General features: G+C 37.3%; 1 protein-coding gene across 1 annotated transcript in view; it reads right to left on the bottom strand.

Annotated features, from left to right (window-relative positions):
• Positions 1-509: 509 nt before the first annotated feature.
• ADGB (androglobin) overlaps positions 510-17,991 on the bottom strand; it is an 84,584-nt gene continuing 67,102 nt past the window's right edge. Inside the window, exons 28-35 of the mRNA XM_009695248.1 lie at positions 17,397-17,596; positions 16,102-16,213; positions 9,298-9,476; positions 7,511-7,666; positions 5,016-5,124; positions 3,863-3,965; positions 2,303-2,486; positions 510-701 (exon numbers count right to left, since the gene is read on the bottom strand). Coding sequence (XP_009693550.1) covers positions 510-701; positions 2,303-2,486; positions 3,863-3,965; positions 5,016-5,124; positions 7,511-7,666; positions 9,298-9,476; positions 16,102-16,213; positions 17,397-17,596 — 1,235 coding nt within the window. The remainder of the gene's footprint in view (positions 702-2,302; positions 2,487-3,862; positions 3,966-5,015; positions 5,125-7,510; positions 7,667-9,297; positions 9,477-16,101; positions 16,214-17,396; positions 17,597-17,991) is intronic.

The following is a 17,991-nucleotide window of genomic DNA, read 5'->3' on the forward strand; positions in this document are numbered from 1 at the left end:
CCCACTGAGCCAGGCTGTGGGAAGTCTTTCAATGCCTACACATCAAAAGTGCGGTATGCCACTATTTAATTATTATAAACTCTATAGACTGTCATCCACTTAAGGAGCTCATGTTTCTGCCAAGTTAAATGACTTCAGAGCTGATACATTACATTCACTGTTTCAACTCTGATTCATTCTTGACTGGTCCTGTTTTGATTGGAAAAAGATGACAAAAGACACTGTGATTTTGAGAGAAGAATCTGAATGGAATACGAATTTCTATTGCAAAATTTTATTCCAGTAAAACATACAAACTTTAATAGTAGTGAGTACCTTTATCAGAAGCAAAATACCAAACAATTTGTTAAAAAGAAGAATACTAGATCAATTTTTTCACTAGCATCAGGCAAAGGGATAAAATGCAATATAGTTGACAAAAATACTGGAAAGTAACAAGCATTCTTTCTTATCTTTGCACACAAACTCTCTTTCCCAAACTGTTAAATACAATTCAGTAGTGCCAGCAACTACTTTTTTTTCCCTAAACCTTTTCTGTGCGCTTTTTTGTGTGCATCTGGGTTTTTCTTCTCTTGCTCTGCTTGCAGGACTGCTTCATGAGCTGCCAGCTCTTCTTGTTTTCTGTGCTCAGCCTCTAGCAGCTTACTTCTGTATGCTTCCCGAATGCTGCGAACTCTACCCCGTGTTTCTTCTAAGGATGCCTAGCCAAAAACAAACAGCAACACCCCCCCCAACACATGAATCTTCATTTCATCACAAGCAACTGCATCCTTCCTGTTACGTTTTACTTTGTGATTCTATAAGTTCAGGGAGAGCATCTCTCCTTTTCTTTTCATGTGTATTTTTACTGATTTGTCACAGTGACACAGCTGTACATCAGTCTTTTCACCATGAAGAAGAAAAAGTTCATGAAAATCCTTTTTAACTTGCTAGCATAATAAGCTAATTGTGGGAAAGGAGGGTAGGGCAACAGACTAGTTACCCATCTGGGTCTAGTCCCTCTTCAGTCACTGGCTTGCTTTGTTGTCTTAAACAAGTCCCTTAAAACCAAAACCTAGTTTTCAGAAACGCTGAAATGGCTTAGGAGTCTTTTAAGAGACTAAAGGAGCCTGAATCACATTGACCTTCAACGAGACTTAGAGCAAGTGGGACTTGGACACTTCTGAAAACTTCTTCCTTTACATTTCCACCCTGGAAAATGGGGATACCTGTAAAAGTGCTAATCAGCACAGTACGCGTATTCACAAGTATCTCTCATTTTAAATTCATACTGTGAAACGTCTTTACAGGACATACTTTCTAGAAAGAGCTGAGGAACTACTCCTAGCAAAAATTTGCCCTTCTCATATATGCTATGTTAGGCATCCAAACTTGTAGCAACATCTGAAAACCAGGAGACATGCATTCTTACTAGGATCACTCAGTCACTGGTAGAGAACTATGGCTCCTTGCAGCCTTGTAGTTAAGTAATATATGCCTGGAACTTGTTAAGGAGATGTTTTCAAGTGATTTCTGTAAATAGGTTGGTTTGATGTAAAATTATTTTTACTGTCTCTTATTCAGTTTTAACAGCTCTGAATGGTCACCAGCTGATTGCTAGTGGTTATTATATCACCACTGTGTAACAAAACATTTTGTTCCTGTTGACACTCAAAGGTTAAGCTCATTCTGTTAAGATATTTGTACCAATGTCATGTGCAATGCATTGGCTGAGCTAATCCTAACAATGGTTCCTACACTAATGCTACCAAATTTATTATTTACAGACATGATTTTTAAAGGATTAATAATTCCAATTTTTTTTGTTTCCTGGCATCATGCATATTCCAGGAAAACCGTGTTGTCTAACTTTGCTGTAAGACACATTAGGAGTAACTCACCCTCCTATGTAAATTATCTTGTTCTTTATTACTTTCCAAAAAGCCCTATGCAATTCTATAACCCAAAAAGATAGCCAAACCACAGATGCTTTATCTAATATGCATCTGGTATGTATGTCAAATGCTCAATTTATTCTCACTTATAACTATCCTTTTATGGTGATATTCTTAAAATAGTGGTTTTTGCAAAGAGCTGTATCAAGAAAGTACTACGAATATTATATTAAGGATGTTGTGCAGTACTATTTTTTTTTTCCTAGAACCTTTAGTTTTAACCTTCGCCCAAGCAAAATTTCAAGTTTCTTCACTGTTTCTAATGACCGGTACTGAATACAAAATTCGTGAGAATGGTTGATCAAGATATTCATACTAGTGGTGAATAACAGAGTAATAGTTATTGGAAAGTAATCTTGAAAACCTACCTGCAGATTCTCATACATTTCAAGTATATTTTGCTTCAATAAAGCTCTGGCATTTTGTTCTTTTTCTCTTTGTTCTAAAGCCAGCTCTCGAAGTTCCCTAAAATGGCTGATTTTTTCCGCTTTACGTATCTCTTGCTGTTGAATGGTAGACTCATTTCTCAGCACAGACTCAGACATTGTTTTTCTGAAGGAAATACAAAGATATTTGTCTCATTTCAAATACAGTTTTGGGTGGTGTACATTCTGCCTAACACCTCTATGCATGTATTTGGCTTATATACTGCAATGTCACTATTGTATGGTTAGATATGCTTAAGGAGTCACTTTTCCTCTGGTTATATACAACACTGATGAGAAAGCGTATTCCTGAGGCAGGTCTTCTTATACTTGAGTGTCTATTTGAAAAGTATTTGTAAAATCATGCTCATCTTTGAGCACATGAAAAACTCCTACATGTGACGCTTATTTTTAATTTGCAAGAAATATCATATTTCCAGAATCTTTTGATATTATAATTCAGCATTGAGACAAATGTAATTTTTTTTTTTTTGCCATTGGCATAATGGCAGCTAAGTGCATAATATATTTTTACAATTTGACTTAAATGACTAGTGTAAAAATCAAGGAGTTGAAGACAAATGAAATGCTTACAAGACTCAAGACTGTAGAAGATATTTTCCTATATTTTCTTCTGTTTTAATGTTATTCGCTTCAATTTAACACCAATTTTCCTTTCAAAATAAAATTAAATATCGGGATTTTTTTCAGCATGTTCTAAAGTCTTTTGAAAATCAATGAGCTGCATAAATGCCTCTTAATACAAATGGACTTAAGCACAAACTGGGTTCTAGCTGCAGCACAGCAAACATGCAGGTGCATGTATATTAGCCAGATAGGTTCATATCATGAAGAACATAGTTCTTTTGAATAAAGAATATAATTAATATAATTGTTTCAACTATTAACTATTATTATTAACTGAACTGCATTTGTTAAATACATTGTTTGAATCTAGCATCACACCCTGACAAACTTCATATGCGCTTCTTTCAAGATGACCACTGAAATGAACATATTTGCCTGCACATGCATTTTCTTCAAATTTCTATGTCACATACTCACTACATGCGGTGCAGTGATTTAGCTCCTTTGCCATGTATTATGTTAAGGAAAGGACATAAATTATAAATGCATGTAGGAAAGCATAGATTTTAAAACAGATCCATGCCAGGAAAACCAATGCTGAAAACTGTATTTTGATGTCATCTACACTTCTGCATTCACTACTGAGGGATTTTGTGTACACAACATAAAAGACAGATAAAACATAGGCCAGGATTTTCACAGCCACTTTAACAAGCATGTGATAGAACTGTCGCTTACTTCAATAACATGTGAAGGATAAAGTCTAAATTCACATATATTATACTGCTTCCAATTACAGATAGGATACAAGTGCCTAAAAATACATTCATTTACTAATTTCTATATATGAAAATCCTTAGCCAGTCTTTCATTCTGGTGTTTCCCTGGGACTTAATTTTTCCTGCTGCAGTTTACCTCATGTAAGGACCAAGGTCTATAGGCTCCCACTTTTTTTGCTGCGCTTGTAAGCTTGAGTCAATAGCTGCTTGTGATGCTTTTGTTCCTGTGGTAAGAGAATCTACAACAGAACAGATTAAACTGGTTATTTAGTTATGCCAGGAGGCTGCATCTAAATTCTTATATGGTTTTTTTCTTCTTTTGGCTCAGCAAAATATATTATTAAATGAGAATATGCGTTAGGATATAATATTTCTGCCTTTTTATTTCCAACACTCATGATAAAATCAAACATGCTGCAAAAAACCCATATATGGTAGAGAAAAATTAATATTAATATATCTTAGTTAAATCCATAGTACTCAAGAAAGTTTGTAAATCTAAGCAAGAACATTCACTATAAAGTGCCTAAAGAACATAAGAACAACTTCTAATCAGCAAGGAATCATATTCTTTTATTTTAAAAAAAAACCAATAAAAATCTGATTGTTCAGTCCTGGTTGTAATTATATATATATTCCTTTTTGGACAAAGATTTAGTTTGGGAAATAGCAGTCTAAAGAAAAAAGGTCCCATGACACCTTAAAATTGTCATTCTGAAGTCTGAGAATTTTTTTAACCACATGGATAGTAACCATGTTATGCTTTAACGTAGCATTCTCACAATGCAATGACACATCTGATACTGTGATTATTCAGATGCTTCCTTCTTTCAGTTCGCCAGAATGTGCTGAAAATGCCTGTGAAATCTGATGAGATTTAATGATGACTGCAGTAGTTTATTTCCATAAAAACTCTCTTATTACCCTACTTATAGGAGTAATCAACTGAAACATTTAAAAAATATTACTGGAATTTTCTCACCAAAAATAGAGGTTTCTGAGCATTAAAAAATTTACTGTCTATATATTTACTGTCTATACGTATACATATATATATACTGTCTATACAGACAGCCTTCTCTGTTGGTCTAGTAGGGCCACATGGACTTTGGAGGTGCCTTAGACACTGCCCATCAGAAAAGTATTCTCCAGAACATAAAAATTCTCACTGAGATACTGAACATCACAGAAATGTTCAAGCACATTATTACTTATTGCTGCACTCTATGGAACAGAATCATAAAAACTTAAAGTCATCGGGGTGTCACTTCTTTAAGTTATATACTTACCTCTTTCTCCTGAACTAGGTGCTAAACTGGCAGTCTCGGTTCCAGCTATAGGCTCCTCTGAACCTTTCACAGCATATTTATTAATAAACCGTATGCGTTCCTGAAAAGCCTAGAGATCAAAGTTTTAATCCAGATAAGAAAACTTCTACTGAATGCTTTAAATCCCAAAGAATTTTCAAAAGTAGGAATCTATAAGTGGTCAATAAGACAGTAATTCTTCAAATCCAGTGCATGTGAGATATGATGCTACTCCATATTACTGGTGAGTATATTTCACTGGTTTGATCTATGAAAACATCACCTCTAACAACAGGAATACCATTAGTGAGTCACTGGGGAGAAAAAAAGCTAAACATAAGAGGACCACATTTCATGTCAGAGTCATATTCAAGCCATCTCTCCAATAGATTTTTCTTTTCTCTGAAATAATAACCTGTCAACATTAAACATCCAATTTTTCTAGTAATATTTTGGAACTTTTATTTGTTTCATTTTAATGTGTTGTGTAGAGAAGAAATAAATTAGCATTAGTACTTAAGTTCATCTTTAATTTCTAGTAAGTGTGTCTTGAGTATATGAATAAGAACCCCTAAGAATCTCCCTTTGTGAGATGGTAGTTCAGTAAAAACAAAAGTAGGCAGTACACTTTGAACGGTAAACCTGATGCTGTCAATAACAAACCTAACACCAGAGCGCAGTCCTCAACTCTGCCTGGGGCTGGAATCGGCAAAGATGTTAGGGTTCCCATTGGATCAGTCCTGAGACATTGAGTACTTACACTAAAGATCACCATGCAATGAAACACTGAAAAATCACAGATCTCTGGGCAGTTTAAAATAATCTTTAGATTTTTTTTTTAAAAAAAAAAAACAAAAAAACCTGAAAATCAAGGTTCCCTCATAGCTGAAAGTACGGTCAGAATCCATTCAGCTACTGCACCTCCTTAGGGAAACACCACTTCCTCCTGGGAGCTCCCATAGCCTGGTGAGTCAGAGTCCCTCCTGAGAAAGGGGAGCTATGGGTGCAAACCCTTTCAGACTCAATTACCTTTGATGCCCAAAACAGGCAACACCACTTCTGCCTGTCTTTTCAGAAGGCGATTTTGGCTCACTGGGCTTTCTCTTAAGGGCTCAGATTGCCAGAATGGATGGAGAAGCCAAAGGTCAGCCTGGAGTCAGGCACCTAATTCCCAGAGTCGGAGGGCATATGACCCCTGGAACGGGCAGACGTTGGAGCAGGGTGATCAGGAAGAAAGGAGAAGGGAAGCTACTTGGTCTGGATAGCAGACTCCCAATTTAGACCTTTTTTTTAGCATACTACGTGAAGTTGCTGCAATTTTCTTAAGGATAGCCGTTTTAGAAAAATGTCACAGACCTAAAGGGCTTTTAAAATGGAACCCTTTAGTTGTAATTCACTTGCTTTTCTGATCAAGAAAGGCAATGGTGATAGAACCAGCATTCTGAAGAGACTCTTTACACATCAAAGGGGATTCATTTCCAGCTAATCTTTAGGAGGTTGTACTTGCATTTTCAGTCTCAGCATAACCAATCAAAGCTGCAGAGTAATGCATCTCTCCTTAGATCAGAATTTAATAAAGTAGTGGCAGAAAAAATTTTGAACTTTGGATACACTGAAAAGAACTGAGAAAATCTTAAAGTGTAACTGGGAAGACCCAGGTCTGAGGTTCATTTCTGATAGGTAACATAAAAAAGGTTAAATGCTTCTGAGCTGGGGTTTCTGGGCAGGTATCCCTCAATGGTCAATGGTGGTGGTGGTGGTAGGGGATGACTGTCAGGGAAGTTTAACAACTGCATTTTGTTCTTTTTATTTTCCTTTTTTGCTTATGATGCCTCCAATTCTGAATCGGCAGTGTTCTTTCTAGCAAAGCAAAAAGTTACTTGTATTATTTTCCCATCTTAAGCATACGTCATGTCAAAAGAGCACAGCTGCAGCTGACATCTGAATTAGTATTTCCTCTCCAAAACAGTGAATTCATACAGAGCAGCATGTACAGGCTCATGGGTAACCTGCAACCTAGAATGAATTTGGGAATCCTGGCTGCAGGCGACAATTTGAGTGATGATATGGCCAGGTGCCAGTTCTTCAAGAGAAATCTTTTTGGCATGTTTGTAACAGTGTATTTCTCACTAGAATCTGTTCACGCTAAGCATTAAACATGTCACAAGGAGCAGCTTTGCAAGTGTGTAGAGGCAGCGGGCTTTCTAAGGGAAACTCTTCTCTGTTTCGTAGAGTAGAATCTAAAGTCTCAGTGATTTGCAGAAGTCTAAAGTAGGTGATCTGGATTTCCTGCTCAGAATTCATGCACATAATCACTTTTGATGCTTTAAGCTGTGTAAAATTTCCTGTCTTCCACAGAGTGGTGAAGAGGACAGCCATATGAAGCCAGGTCTCTGTCGTGGCAACTGCTCTACCATCCCAGCAGCTCCTGGAACTTGTGAAGAAGCACTGCTGCAAAGTTTGCACTCTGATATTACCTTGACAGCTCTTCCCGGCTCTGCAGACTCCCATGCTTGTTTCATGGCTTTGATCTCATCTGCTCGCTGGGTGTCTTTCTTCACCTCCAGAATGTCTGCCTCTCTCTGCTCACTAACTAGACGTAAAGTCCAGTATGGTTGGTTTGAAGCTGCTTGCTGAAAGTGAAGTATCACAAACATCATGTATTCATTGGTATACACATACACCCTTATTTAAGATGAAGTTACGGTTCTGTATCCTGGTAATTTTCCCAACTGATATATATTATATATTGATAGACTTTGACATGCATTACTACACAAACAGTGGCTGCCAAAGGAAAGGAAAAATTACTTTGCAATGTCTAGAAGCTCTCCGAGGTATTTCGTTTACATGCTTCCCCCCACTCCCATTCAGCATGCTTGACACTCCCAGTTCTTCTGAACAGTCTGTCTGAACAAGAGTATTTTCTAGCGATTTTTCATGCAGTTGTCTCATCTCCCTGCCAAGCTTTTTTCCTTTCCTTCCCTCCTTTCATTTCCATCCTTCCACAAGCTTATTTACTAGAAGTCTTATTACATTTCACTAGGCTTTTTATGTAGAAATACATCTTGCTCTGTCTTGTGAGGCAGCACGTTCTGTCCCGTCACTTCCCAAACTCTCTAAACCACCTTAACACACGGCTTCTCCAGAACTGTAGGGTACAAGTAGTGCCTGAAATGTAGGAGACCATTCTGCTGTCTGACCGATGAATGAGATATTGTGCTGCATATATTTCTGGAAACGGTACCATCTGCAGAAGTTTTAAGCTCAAGATTTAGAAGTAGAGCTAGGAGTTCAGCTTTTATTTGAGACTAAAGGTGGGCATCCTCTTTACCTACAAGCAGTCCTATCTTGAAACTTCCATCTGTTTTGGTGGCAGACTGAAGAACTCCCAAGAGCCATCATCGCAGCACCCCTAGCATACCCCATCATTGGAGATGCAGAAATCTGACACAGCCTGAAGCTGCATTACATTTCTGTGGCCAACAATCTCAACTGCAGCCACTCAGACTGCTCTGAAAGAAGGGTTCAGGAACTATTCCGGAACTTTGTAGAGATTTCTTCATGAAAAACTTTATGGAGATCCCCTCCCCTTGAACTACCTGCCATGAGACAGCAAAATTCCCAGTAAAAGCAATACCATTAAAGGAGGAGCTGTCAGTTTCTTCTTTGCCTCCCATTAATCTGTTTGCAATCCATAAAGTCAATTATTCCTTTTAAGGCATACAGGCTGGCAGTAGCTTTTCAGTCAACCACAGAACGCTCAGATTATCCCATCACAGATGAGAAGAATTTGTAAACAGGCAAGTAGGTACCAATTGTTCTGCCACTGTATGTCCACAAGCTAATGACAATTGTGACATACAAGACAGGAACCGACTCTAGCGGAAAGCCCTATTTCATATCCCTGGGAACCCACCAAAAGCACTACAATGAGGGACTAATGGGACATGAATATGGTGAATTCACGGAATTTAATAAAACTTCAGCAGAGACAGAAACTAGACCAACAAAAGGAACAACCAGTAGTTGTTTTATACATAAACAAAGCAACGAGCACATTACATCTCTAAATGCAGGATGCATGTCTTTTACACGTGCAATTCAATCTCTCAGGTGTAAAGCTGAGAAAGTGGCAAAGCAGGGCATAGAGAAATGCAAGGGATACACTAAAAGTGCTAGATCACTGCAGACATGAAAATATCTTTACACTCAGTACAATGATGGCACATTCCACAAATCCAGTTTTTGGCTTTGTTCTCACCTGAGATTCAGGTCGAGATGCAAGAGACAGAAGTGATCCTCTTTCTTTATTGGACTTCTCTCTTTCAGATGCTTTATCTTTTGATTTTCTCATAGGTTTAGGAACACCTGCAGACTTCTGTCCTTCAGAATAATTAAGCATCAGGGGAAAGCTGTGCTCCTCATGCTTTTCTCCATGTACTATTCAGATGTAGTTATGATGCATGATGAATTAGAAAATATTGTCATCCATAAATATATTTCCCCATAATATCCAGGGTGGAATAACAGCACAAAACAGCCATACAGAAAGACAAAGAAAAGTCAGTTAATTTGTTGACACTTTCAAGTACTACACTAACATTTAGTGTTGGACCTAGAAAGCACGTGGGGACAAAATAACTTTTAAAAACAGATTTACAAGGTGGACATACTGTGACAGCCTTATCTGTCCTAAATAGCACTTTACCCAGGGCTTAACTGTGAGTTTGCCATGGTGCCTACACAGCAGTCACTGCATTGTTCCTTGTGCACGGGACAGTCCAAAGATTGCAACGTACAGAATCACAGTCTGACTCTTACTTCTCTTGTATAGTCTCATACAATCTCTGCCAGTGTTATGCACCAGGCAGGTGAGAAGCTCAAAGTAGGTAAAGTCAATGTTCTCACTGTCTCACATCCTTGTAAGCCCGAAAGTGTGAAGAGCAGAAGGGAAGATATGCCCCACCAAAAATGCAAGGAAGTTACGGCAAAGAAACATATTCAAGATTTGATGCATATTTAAGTAATTCAAAATTATCATGCTCAGAACATTTTTGATTAATTCTTTTATCACTACATGTGTATGCTATAAGAATGCTATATGCTGAACTAAAGATACTGAGAACTGACATTCATAACACTTATTCTGCACTGTCTCAGCTGGTGGGAGCTGTTAACAAGACTTTTTGCATGTCATACTCTTGTTAAAATAAACAAATAAATAAAGCCTGTAATAGCATATAGCTTTAATAGCATGAGAAACATGTCAATTGAAACAACCTGGAATGGACCCACAACACTAGGATAAAGGTTAAAGACCTGAGTCTGAAATCTCCATTTCCCTCAACCTTCATACTGCTTGAAACATTAAAACAAATGCTGAAAACCTAGATTTAGTCAATACAATAAACCAGGGGATTTCTCTTAGAAAAAAAAAAAATGCTTTTCTAATTTCTTTCCACTGAGGACAAATCATTGTGCTGCATGACTAATGAGCTTTGGATCAGATCTGCAATGTCACGGCTGAGGTTATATGGATATATGAAATTGTAAATATTAAATATATAGAAACATATTTATAATACACATATAACTACACATACAAATATATATTATACATGTGTTTATGCATAAATTGTATTATTCTTGTCTCATCATGCTACTTAAACAATGTACAATGGCACCAAAGTGCTAAGCTTAAACTGATTCAATGCTACCAAAGCATACACCAAAGAATGAAAGCAAAAATTAAAGCAGTCTCCACAAATACTAAAGATTCTAAAACAACTCCAGAGGAAATGGAAATATAAAATAAATAGTGTTGACATTATTTGAAGTTATAATATCATTACATAAATGGCTTTCCATTTAATTTCATATTATCATAACATATTAGCACCATAAATCAGGCTGGTGTACATGCATTATTCAGTGGATTATTAATTTTTAAAGAGAAATTATTTATTGTTTATACAAACACTCAAGAGACATTCAGTGCAATTAGCTAAATGATATCAGACAAAGACTTTCTATATCATGGGATACCACAAGCTTTGTCTGTCTTCTATAAATATTTTACAACTCTGAATTTTAACATTTTGATGCTCTGAACTTCTCGCATACACGGAGAAGTCAGTAAATAACAAAGAAGCATATGAAATGAGGGGGCTAAAATGAGGTATCCTGCTTTAACTCCAGATATGAAGGCTTAGGGCAGGATTCGGTTGAGCTCTCGTAGCCAAGGGAACGCTGTGCTGTCTAGGTTCCCCCAGCCCTCCTCCATCCCTCCGCAGAGCGGGCAGCCCCCCAGGTCTGAGGTCATCCTCCACATGCCTGCAGGTGGGCACTATAGCATGCAGCCCACTCAGACTCCAAGGGAGATGTGAAGAGTTCCTCAGGGATTTTCCAAGGACAAAGCCAGGCAAATGCTTTGTAAGGGATGTGATAAGAAAGGTAGGGAGATGATACAGAAAGTAAAAGGCCATTCCAGTTCACAGCTTATGCATCTATCACCACAAACTCTCAGTGGCAGTTATTGTATACGTATGGCACCAAGAAACGCTTGGGCATCACACCAATAGACAGTGATGACAAAGAGCTGATAGCAACTCTTAAAATTAGCTTCTCTACCACTTTTCAATTATGTACTCAGAGACTCGTTTGGTCTAATGCCAGAAGGGACTGTAGTGATCATCCAGTCTGATGTCATGTCTATGACAAGCTAAATAATTACACAAAATGATTCCTATCTGAAACTCATAAGTTCAGATTGAGATACGACAATTCTCTTTTTTAGGCAAGATAGACAGCTACTCCTGATTTATGAAATTCAAATTACAGAGGATGTATCTTATTCATAGGTAAAATACAGAAGAGTCTTTTGAAGTTTTCTTTGAGAAGATACCGTGCTCCCACTATCTGAAATAGGCTCTGAGCATTCAGTGGGATTACCCAGTAGCTGGCAGAAATGACTGTTACTTGCCCCATGAAAGACTTTCAGGTTTGGTTAGGAAATGACCGAGAAGTTTAGACATTGCTTTTCCTGACTCCGACTGGACCCTCAGAAGGATTCCTGACAGCTAGCAACGTCAAAAACCTTTCCAAAGTTGGGCTCATCCAGACACTAAAGTTGCAGTAGAAATACATGGGGATAGAAGCAAACCGCCAATATGGTTGCAGTAGTAGGGTGGGGTTAGAGCATGGCTTAGAGGTCGACAGGTCTTTAAACTCCAGCACCATCATCTATCCTCAGTGACCTATTTTTTCACTGAATACCAGGCAAGTGATTAATCACTACAGACAGGCAAGGTAGGAAAGAGATAAAGACAGGGAGAACCGAACATCCTGCTAAACATCTCATGAAGTCCTGCCCTTGGCACAAGGCAGGAAATTCTCCTGCAGGAGGAGAAAACCTGTGGGAGAAACTTTCCCAGCTCTGGAGAAAAAAGGGAATATTCCAAAGAACAAGATTGTCTCTTCTGCCTTTTCAAACCTAGCTCTACTACCTGGGTTGGGTGCCCTATCTCCCCCTGCTCCCCCAGTGGGACAGCCAGCCTTCTCACATCAACAGCTAATTCTCCTGAGTTAACTTCTGGCAATAAATACAACAGATGCTGCCGTCTGAATTCCACGCACACTGATGATTCAACTCTGGATTGTGACAGTTGCACAATAAAACTTCCGATCTTACTACAAGAAAAGTAAAGCCAAAGAACCCAAAAAGGCAATAGCTGAAAATCATACATACAAAACAAATCTCAAAATAATTTTGTTCACACAGTCAAGCAATTTAAAATGGTACTAGCAGTTGCAAGATTGCCTGCTAATTTTTCCCCTTTTACACAATTATGTGTAAAATTGTGTAAAATTTTACACAATTATGTGTAAAAATTATGATGCAGATCTTACTTTTTTTTTTTTTTTAGTATTTTTCCATCAAAGGCTTGCCCCATTAACAGTTCCCAAAGGAAGGAAAAAAAGAAAAAAAAAAAAAAAGAGATAAAAAAGGAAGACTGTATAAATAATAAACTATCTGGCACTTTCTAGTTTCTGTGTACTTGGGTTTTCCTGGTTAATGTCTCTTTAATGTTTTGTTTGTGCAATGTGCTCTTTAATAAAACATTTAATGAGATTTCATATATAATAAATATCACTAAATATCAGTCATGAAATAACTTCTGCTAACACAGTTCTTTTTACAAGTACTGCCAAATTGCAGCATTAAGGATTTTGAAGAAAAGAATAACAAACATCAACAAATATAAAACACAAAATTATCATAGCATCTGTATGCCAGAAATTTTACTTTCTTCAAAAATGTTCTTAATAAACATTTATAATATCGGTGAATATCAATAGTATACCAGTATGGGTCTTCATTTAAATGGAGACTAGTTTAAAAGACTTCAGTAAATGCTAATACAGAGCTGAAGTATGTTTCTGGCATGACAGATCAGCTTCAATACAAAACTGACTCCAGATGGCACTGTTGTCTTACATGAAAAAGTGATACCCGAAATGGGGAAAATTTGGTGCAGGAATTTTCCACCTGGCTCACTGCAGCTTTCTTAAAAATCACATGGTGAGAGGATGCCTCTTTGGTTACACATCAGCATTGCTGTTATATGAACTGTGTGTTTGACAACTGGTGCTGGCAGCTTTAAATGGTAAAGCTCAGTTTTCAAATTGCTTTAAGACCAGTTCACAATCAGAAAAAGATTCAAAGATTAAACATTGTTTTTTCCAAAATATTTACCTATAGTAAGCACTCCAGATAAATATCGCTGTTAATAGCGGTACATAAAATAAATGCTAAGTACTAAATACAGTAAGTGTTCATGCTTAAACTTTATGATATATGTTGTTTTCAAACTCTGTCGGTTGCCTGGGCAATCTCTTGCTATCCTTGTATAAACAGAAACACCCAGTTAATATGAACTGTGAAATGGATTTGGGTTACTTTGAAAGGCAGCAATTATGAGAGGACACAGAAATCACAACATTTAAAAAGAATCCTAAGAGAAAAGTACTCTTTATCACTGACTGTGCCTTGAGTGTGGTTGACTGCAAATGAGCCAAAGCATCAGTTAACACGGAGAAGGGAAGCTATGAACTGGAACATACTGCTACCTTGAGCTGAACATGAGAACAGTCATGACATTGACAAGCTTCAGTAGTAACAGCTGAGAACTAGGGAAGAAAATCAGAGATTAAGTGACCTCCTTTGCCCGGCAGTTTTACAGACCATGGTGATAGCTGTACGAAAGGTCACACACCGGTAGCATGACTGGTGTGTTAAGTGCAAGCTGTGGCTAAGTAGCTGACTCAGAAGGATAAGACAATATAATAGGATGTCTATTGTAAGAAGCAGTCTATCATTAAAGGGAAAACAAGGAGAATGAATGGAGTCACCTAGGAAGAAAAGATGATTTTATAAAGAACGCAACAAACTGAAAGCAGGTGAAATCACCACTAAAAAAGCTGTGTACAGGCCTGTAAGGTTACATGACATAGCTCCTCAAATATTACTAAACTGACTAGGGACTTTAGTAAACCAACAAGATACATCTTGGTAAAGTTCTGTAACGCTAGCTGAAAAAAGACTGCAAAAATCTCAAATGTAGCACTCAGCTTAAAAACAAGAAATGAAATAATACATGTCAGTAATTACTGCTGATGAATCTAACTTCAGTCCAGGGTAACAGAAATTAAAAAAAAACATGACCAGACATTTAAAAAGAAATACATAACTAGAGTAAGAAGTAAGAAATATCACTAATAAATAAAGATCAAATCTTCCTAAGAAAATGTAAGGCTATTAGCAAGCATATATATATATATATAAGGAAGGATAACACAAATAATTTCTCCTTATCTCATATTTTAGAAATTGAGTTCTAGAAGTTTAATACTAATGATACGGGAAATTTACTGAATGGTGGAAAGTAATATTTTAGGTTCTGCAGGAATCTAGGGGCGAGAGCACAGGGGAGTCAGCTGCATATGTGCATGCGTGTGTGTGTGATGGTCTGCACCAGCAGCTGGAGTAGAGCTGCAGCCTCAGGAGCTGGAAGTGGTCCAGCCAGAGAGGGAAGCAGTATGAGGCCATTGGTGCTGTGTTTGTTTGAGTGTCTGTGATCTGTATGGCTGGCAATGTATATACGTATATACATTGTGTGTATGTGTGTTCTGTGTGTGCACGCCTGCTGGGACTACATCTTCATCCTCACTGATGGTTGGACCTGGGCATGTGGAGTGGCAGCAGCCTCACCTCTCTCAGGCTGTTGGATCCAGCATGATAAATTTTTCTTTAATATAATTAAGATCTAAATCGTTCTGTGTCAGCCCCAGTGGTAAAAGCAGAAGCAAATAATACATTTACCTAATTTCTAGCACACTGACTAGTATTCTAACTGCTTTTAATATGTCTTGAGGTGTTTTTTTTTTTCTGTCCCTTAACAAGAAATGCTAAGAGAATGTGGAAATAAAAGAAAATCTTTTGTAATTTTTCTGTCTCCTTCCTGGCTTGAACACATAGCCTGTCCTTGGGACCTTTCCTAGTCTTGCCTCCTGCCTAAATTCATCTCCTAGCAGTACAGAAGTAATTCATATCCCCAAACAGGCCTTTTTTTCCCCTCTTATCAATGCATTTTCTTAAATTACCAGCAGGCATGTTTCTCCAATTTCAGTAGAAATGTCTATATTTGGATGTACTTTGTCAGGGCACTGCACCTTTATGTTACACTTCGTCGTTCTCTCTGACTGTAGAAGCAGTCATACTTCTAGAACTGTTCCAGATTCCTACCTAAAGTTGAGTCCTAAGAAGCTCAGGTGAGTTTTCCAGAGTATTCTCTGATTTCTTTATAATTTGTGAACTGAAGGTATAGAATCATGCATTTAAACTTCGTTTCTATGAACCACAGAACAAAGCTTTCTTGCTTAATTATTTCAGTCAAGCAGTGAATAAAAGAAAAAATGTCATATGGTCTTGGCTTGTAGCAATATAACATTTTTTTAAATCGGTAACACAATGCATTTGGCTAAATACATACTTAGATCAACCTACCTTTGATTTCATTTTTCTCCACTTCTTTCAGTTCTTGAACAAAGAGAGACTGACTCTCAGTAAGCGGCCAACTATTATACAACACCAATGCTTGTACGATATACTTGTGAGACTGTGAAAGAAAATGCAATACGTTAACATGCTGAAGATGTAACAATTATAGTAAGCATTCGAAAGTCCTGTAGGTTAGTAAACTGCCAGCTATTGAACTCAGCAAATAAAACACATAATTAATTTACAAGCTTGCACATTACAGTATTCACAAGAAGCTTAAAAAATTAGTGTTAATTCCACAGATTTAATTCCTGTGAAATTAACAATTACTCATGTGTTTATCAAGTGAAACTAAACCGGGCTATACAATAAGGAGCTACATTCCTTTAAGATTTACATGGAACTTCCATATGTATGCCATATGCTAAAACAAAGACTTGTCTGATTTTAAGACCTACTACAGGACTTTGAGCCCTAATACTGGCACTCAGTAATGTCTTAATTTGAGATAGAGATGTCAGGGTCCATGGGTTATTTTAAACATTGTCTACACCGAACAGGAAAATATTCTTTTTAAAAATTGTTTTCCAAATTCTAAAGCCAGTTCTGAGTCAAAGGAACAACGCTGGAATTTATTTCTCAATAATATTTTTTTTTTTCTTCTTGGAATATTTTGTTGCAATTGAAATCAATTATCAGGAAAAATCACAGTACAGAAACACTTGGAGACAAAGAAACAAGAACTGTTTTAGAAAATAAATGTTATTTTTCCAAGATAGACAAATATTACTAGGTGAAGTCAAGAAAAATCCGTGTTTTTGACATCCCTCTGAGAAACTTGGCTCAAGTAGCAGCTATTGTGTGTGATACTAAAGCTCTCAGCTGACTGGCAATAGGTGTTTCTGTATTAAAACTATTAAAGATAGTCTTCTCTTACATCCTATTTCAAAGAAAACTCACGCTGAAGCATCAGAAGTTTAACTTAACTACTTGTAGTTTTTGGCACTTAGCTGAAAATTATGCTGTACTTGAACTAGCTTTAGCAAATGAAGAACACATCACCTTGATCTGAAAACAAAAATGACCCCTTCTTATTTCGTTATTCATATATGTACATTATCCTTTCTCCATAGCCTCATTCAGAAGCTAGCAACAATCTTAATTTTGGATTCCATGTTCTTGCCTCAAGATATCAGATCTCCACATGAACCAAAAGAATTATCAATATCCCTTCATTATTTGTTTGTTTTTTTTTTTGTTTTTTTTTTTTCCCCAGTTCCCAATGATTTGGAATCTCTTACTTGTTGTGGACTTCCATCATTACTTTGAAAGTTTTCCAAGAGGAAAGATTCATCTTCTAATATAGGTGGACCTTCTTGTACAAATCCTGGCTTGAATGGAGTTTTGGTGTCCTTTGAAGATGAAATATGACCTCTTTTTTTGGATCCTCCAGTTTCTGATTCCTTCTTTGTACTACTTCGAATAATCTGGGTTTTGCTCGCTGCAAGACAACAAAAAATGTCAGTGTTAATTTCTAGAAATTCCCAAATCTCCCCAAACACCACACTTCTTTCCTGCACTAACCACCACAGCACCATGCTACTACATAATACAGACAGCCCTGTGCTCTGCCCAATGAGGTCTCTGTGTAGCTAATCTCATTTAATATATCGTGTATACCTGTGGAAGGAGGGGAGAGGTGCATTGGCCATGGCTCTGGCACTTCTACCCTTCCAGAAGTCTCTTATGTTAACCTGACACAAATATCATAGCTGACTGAAGTTTAGAAAAAGTCAGTCTTGAAAGGAGCTATAGGACTATTTGTGGTCTACCATGTATAAAGTTATATCATTGTTTCCTAAGGAAGGTATTAATGTGGAAAGACTGTGGAAGCAG

This window comes from Cariama cristata, unplaced genomic scaffold (assembly GCF_000690535.1).
Source record: "Cariama cristata isolate BGI_N322 unplaced genomic scaffold, ASM69053v1 scaffold20832, whole genome shotgun sequence".
Classification (NCBI taxonomy): Eukaryota; Metazoa; Chordata; class Aves; order Cariamiformes; family Cariamidae; genus Cariama; species Cariama cristata.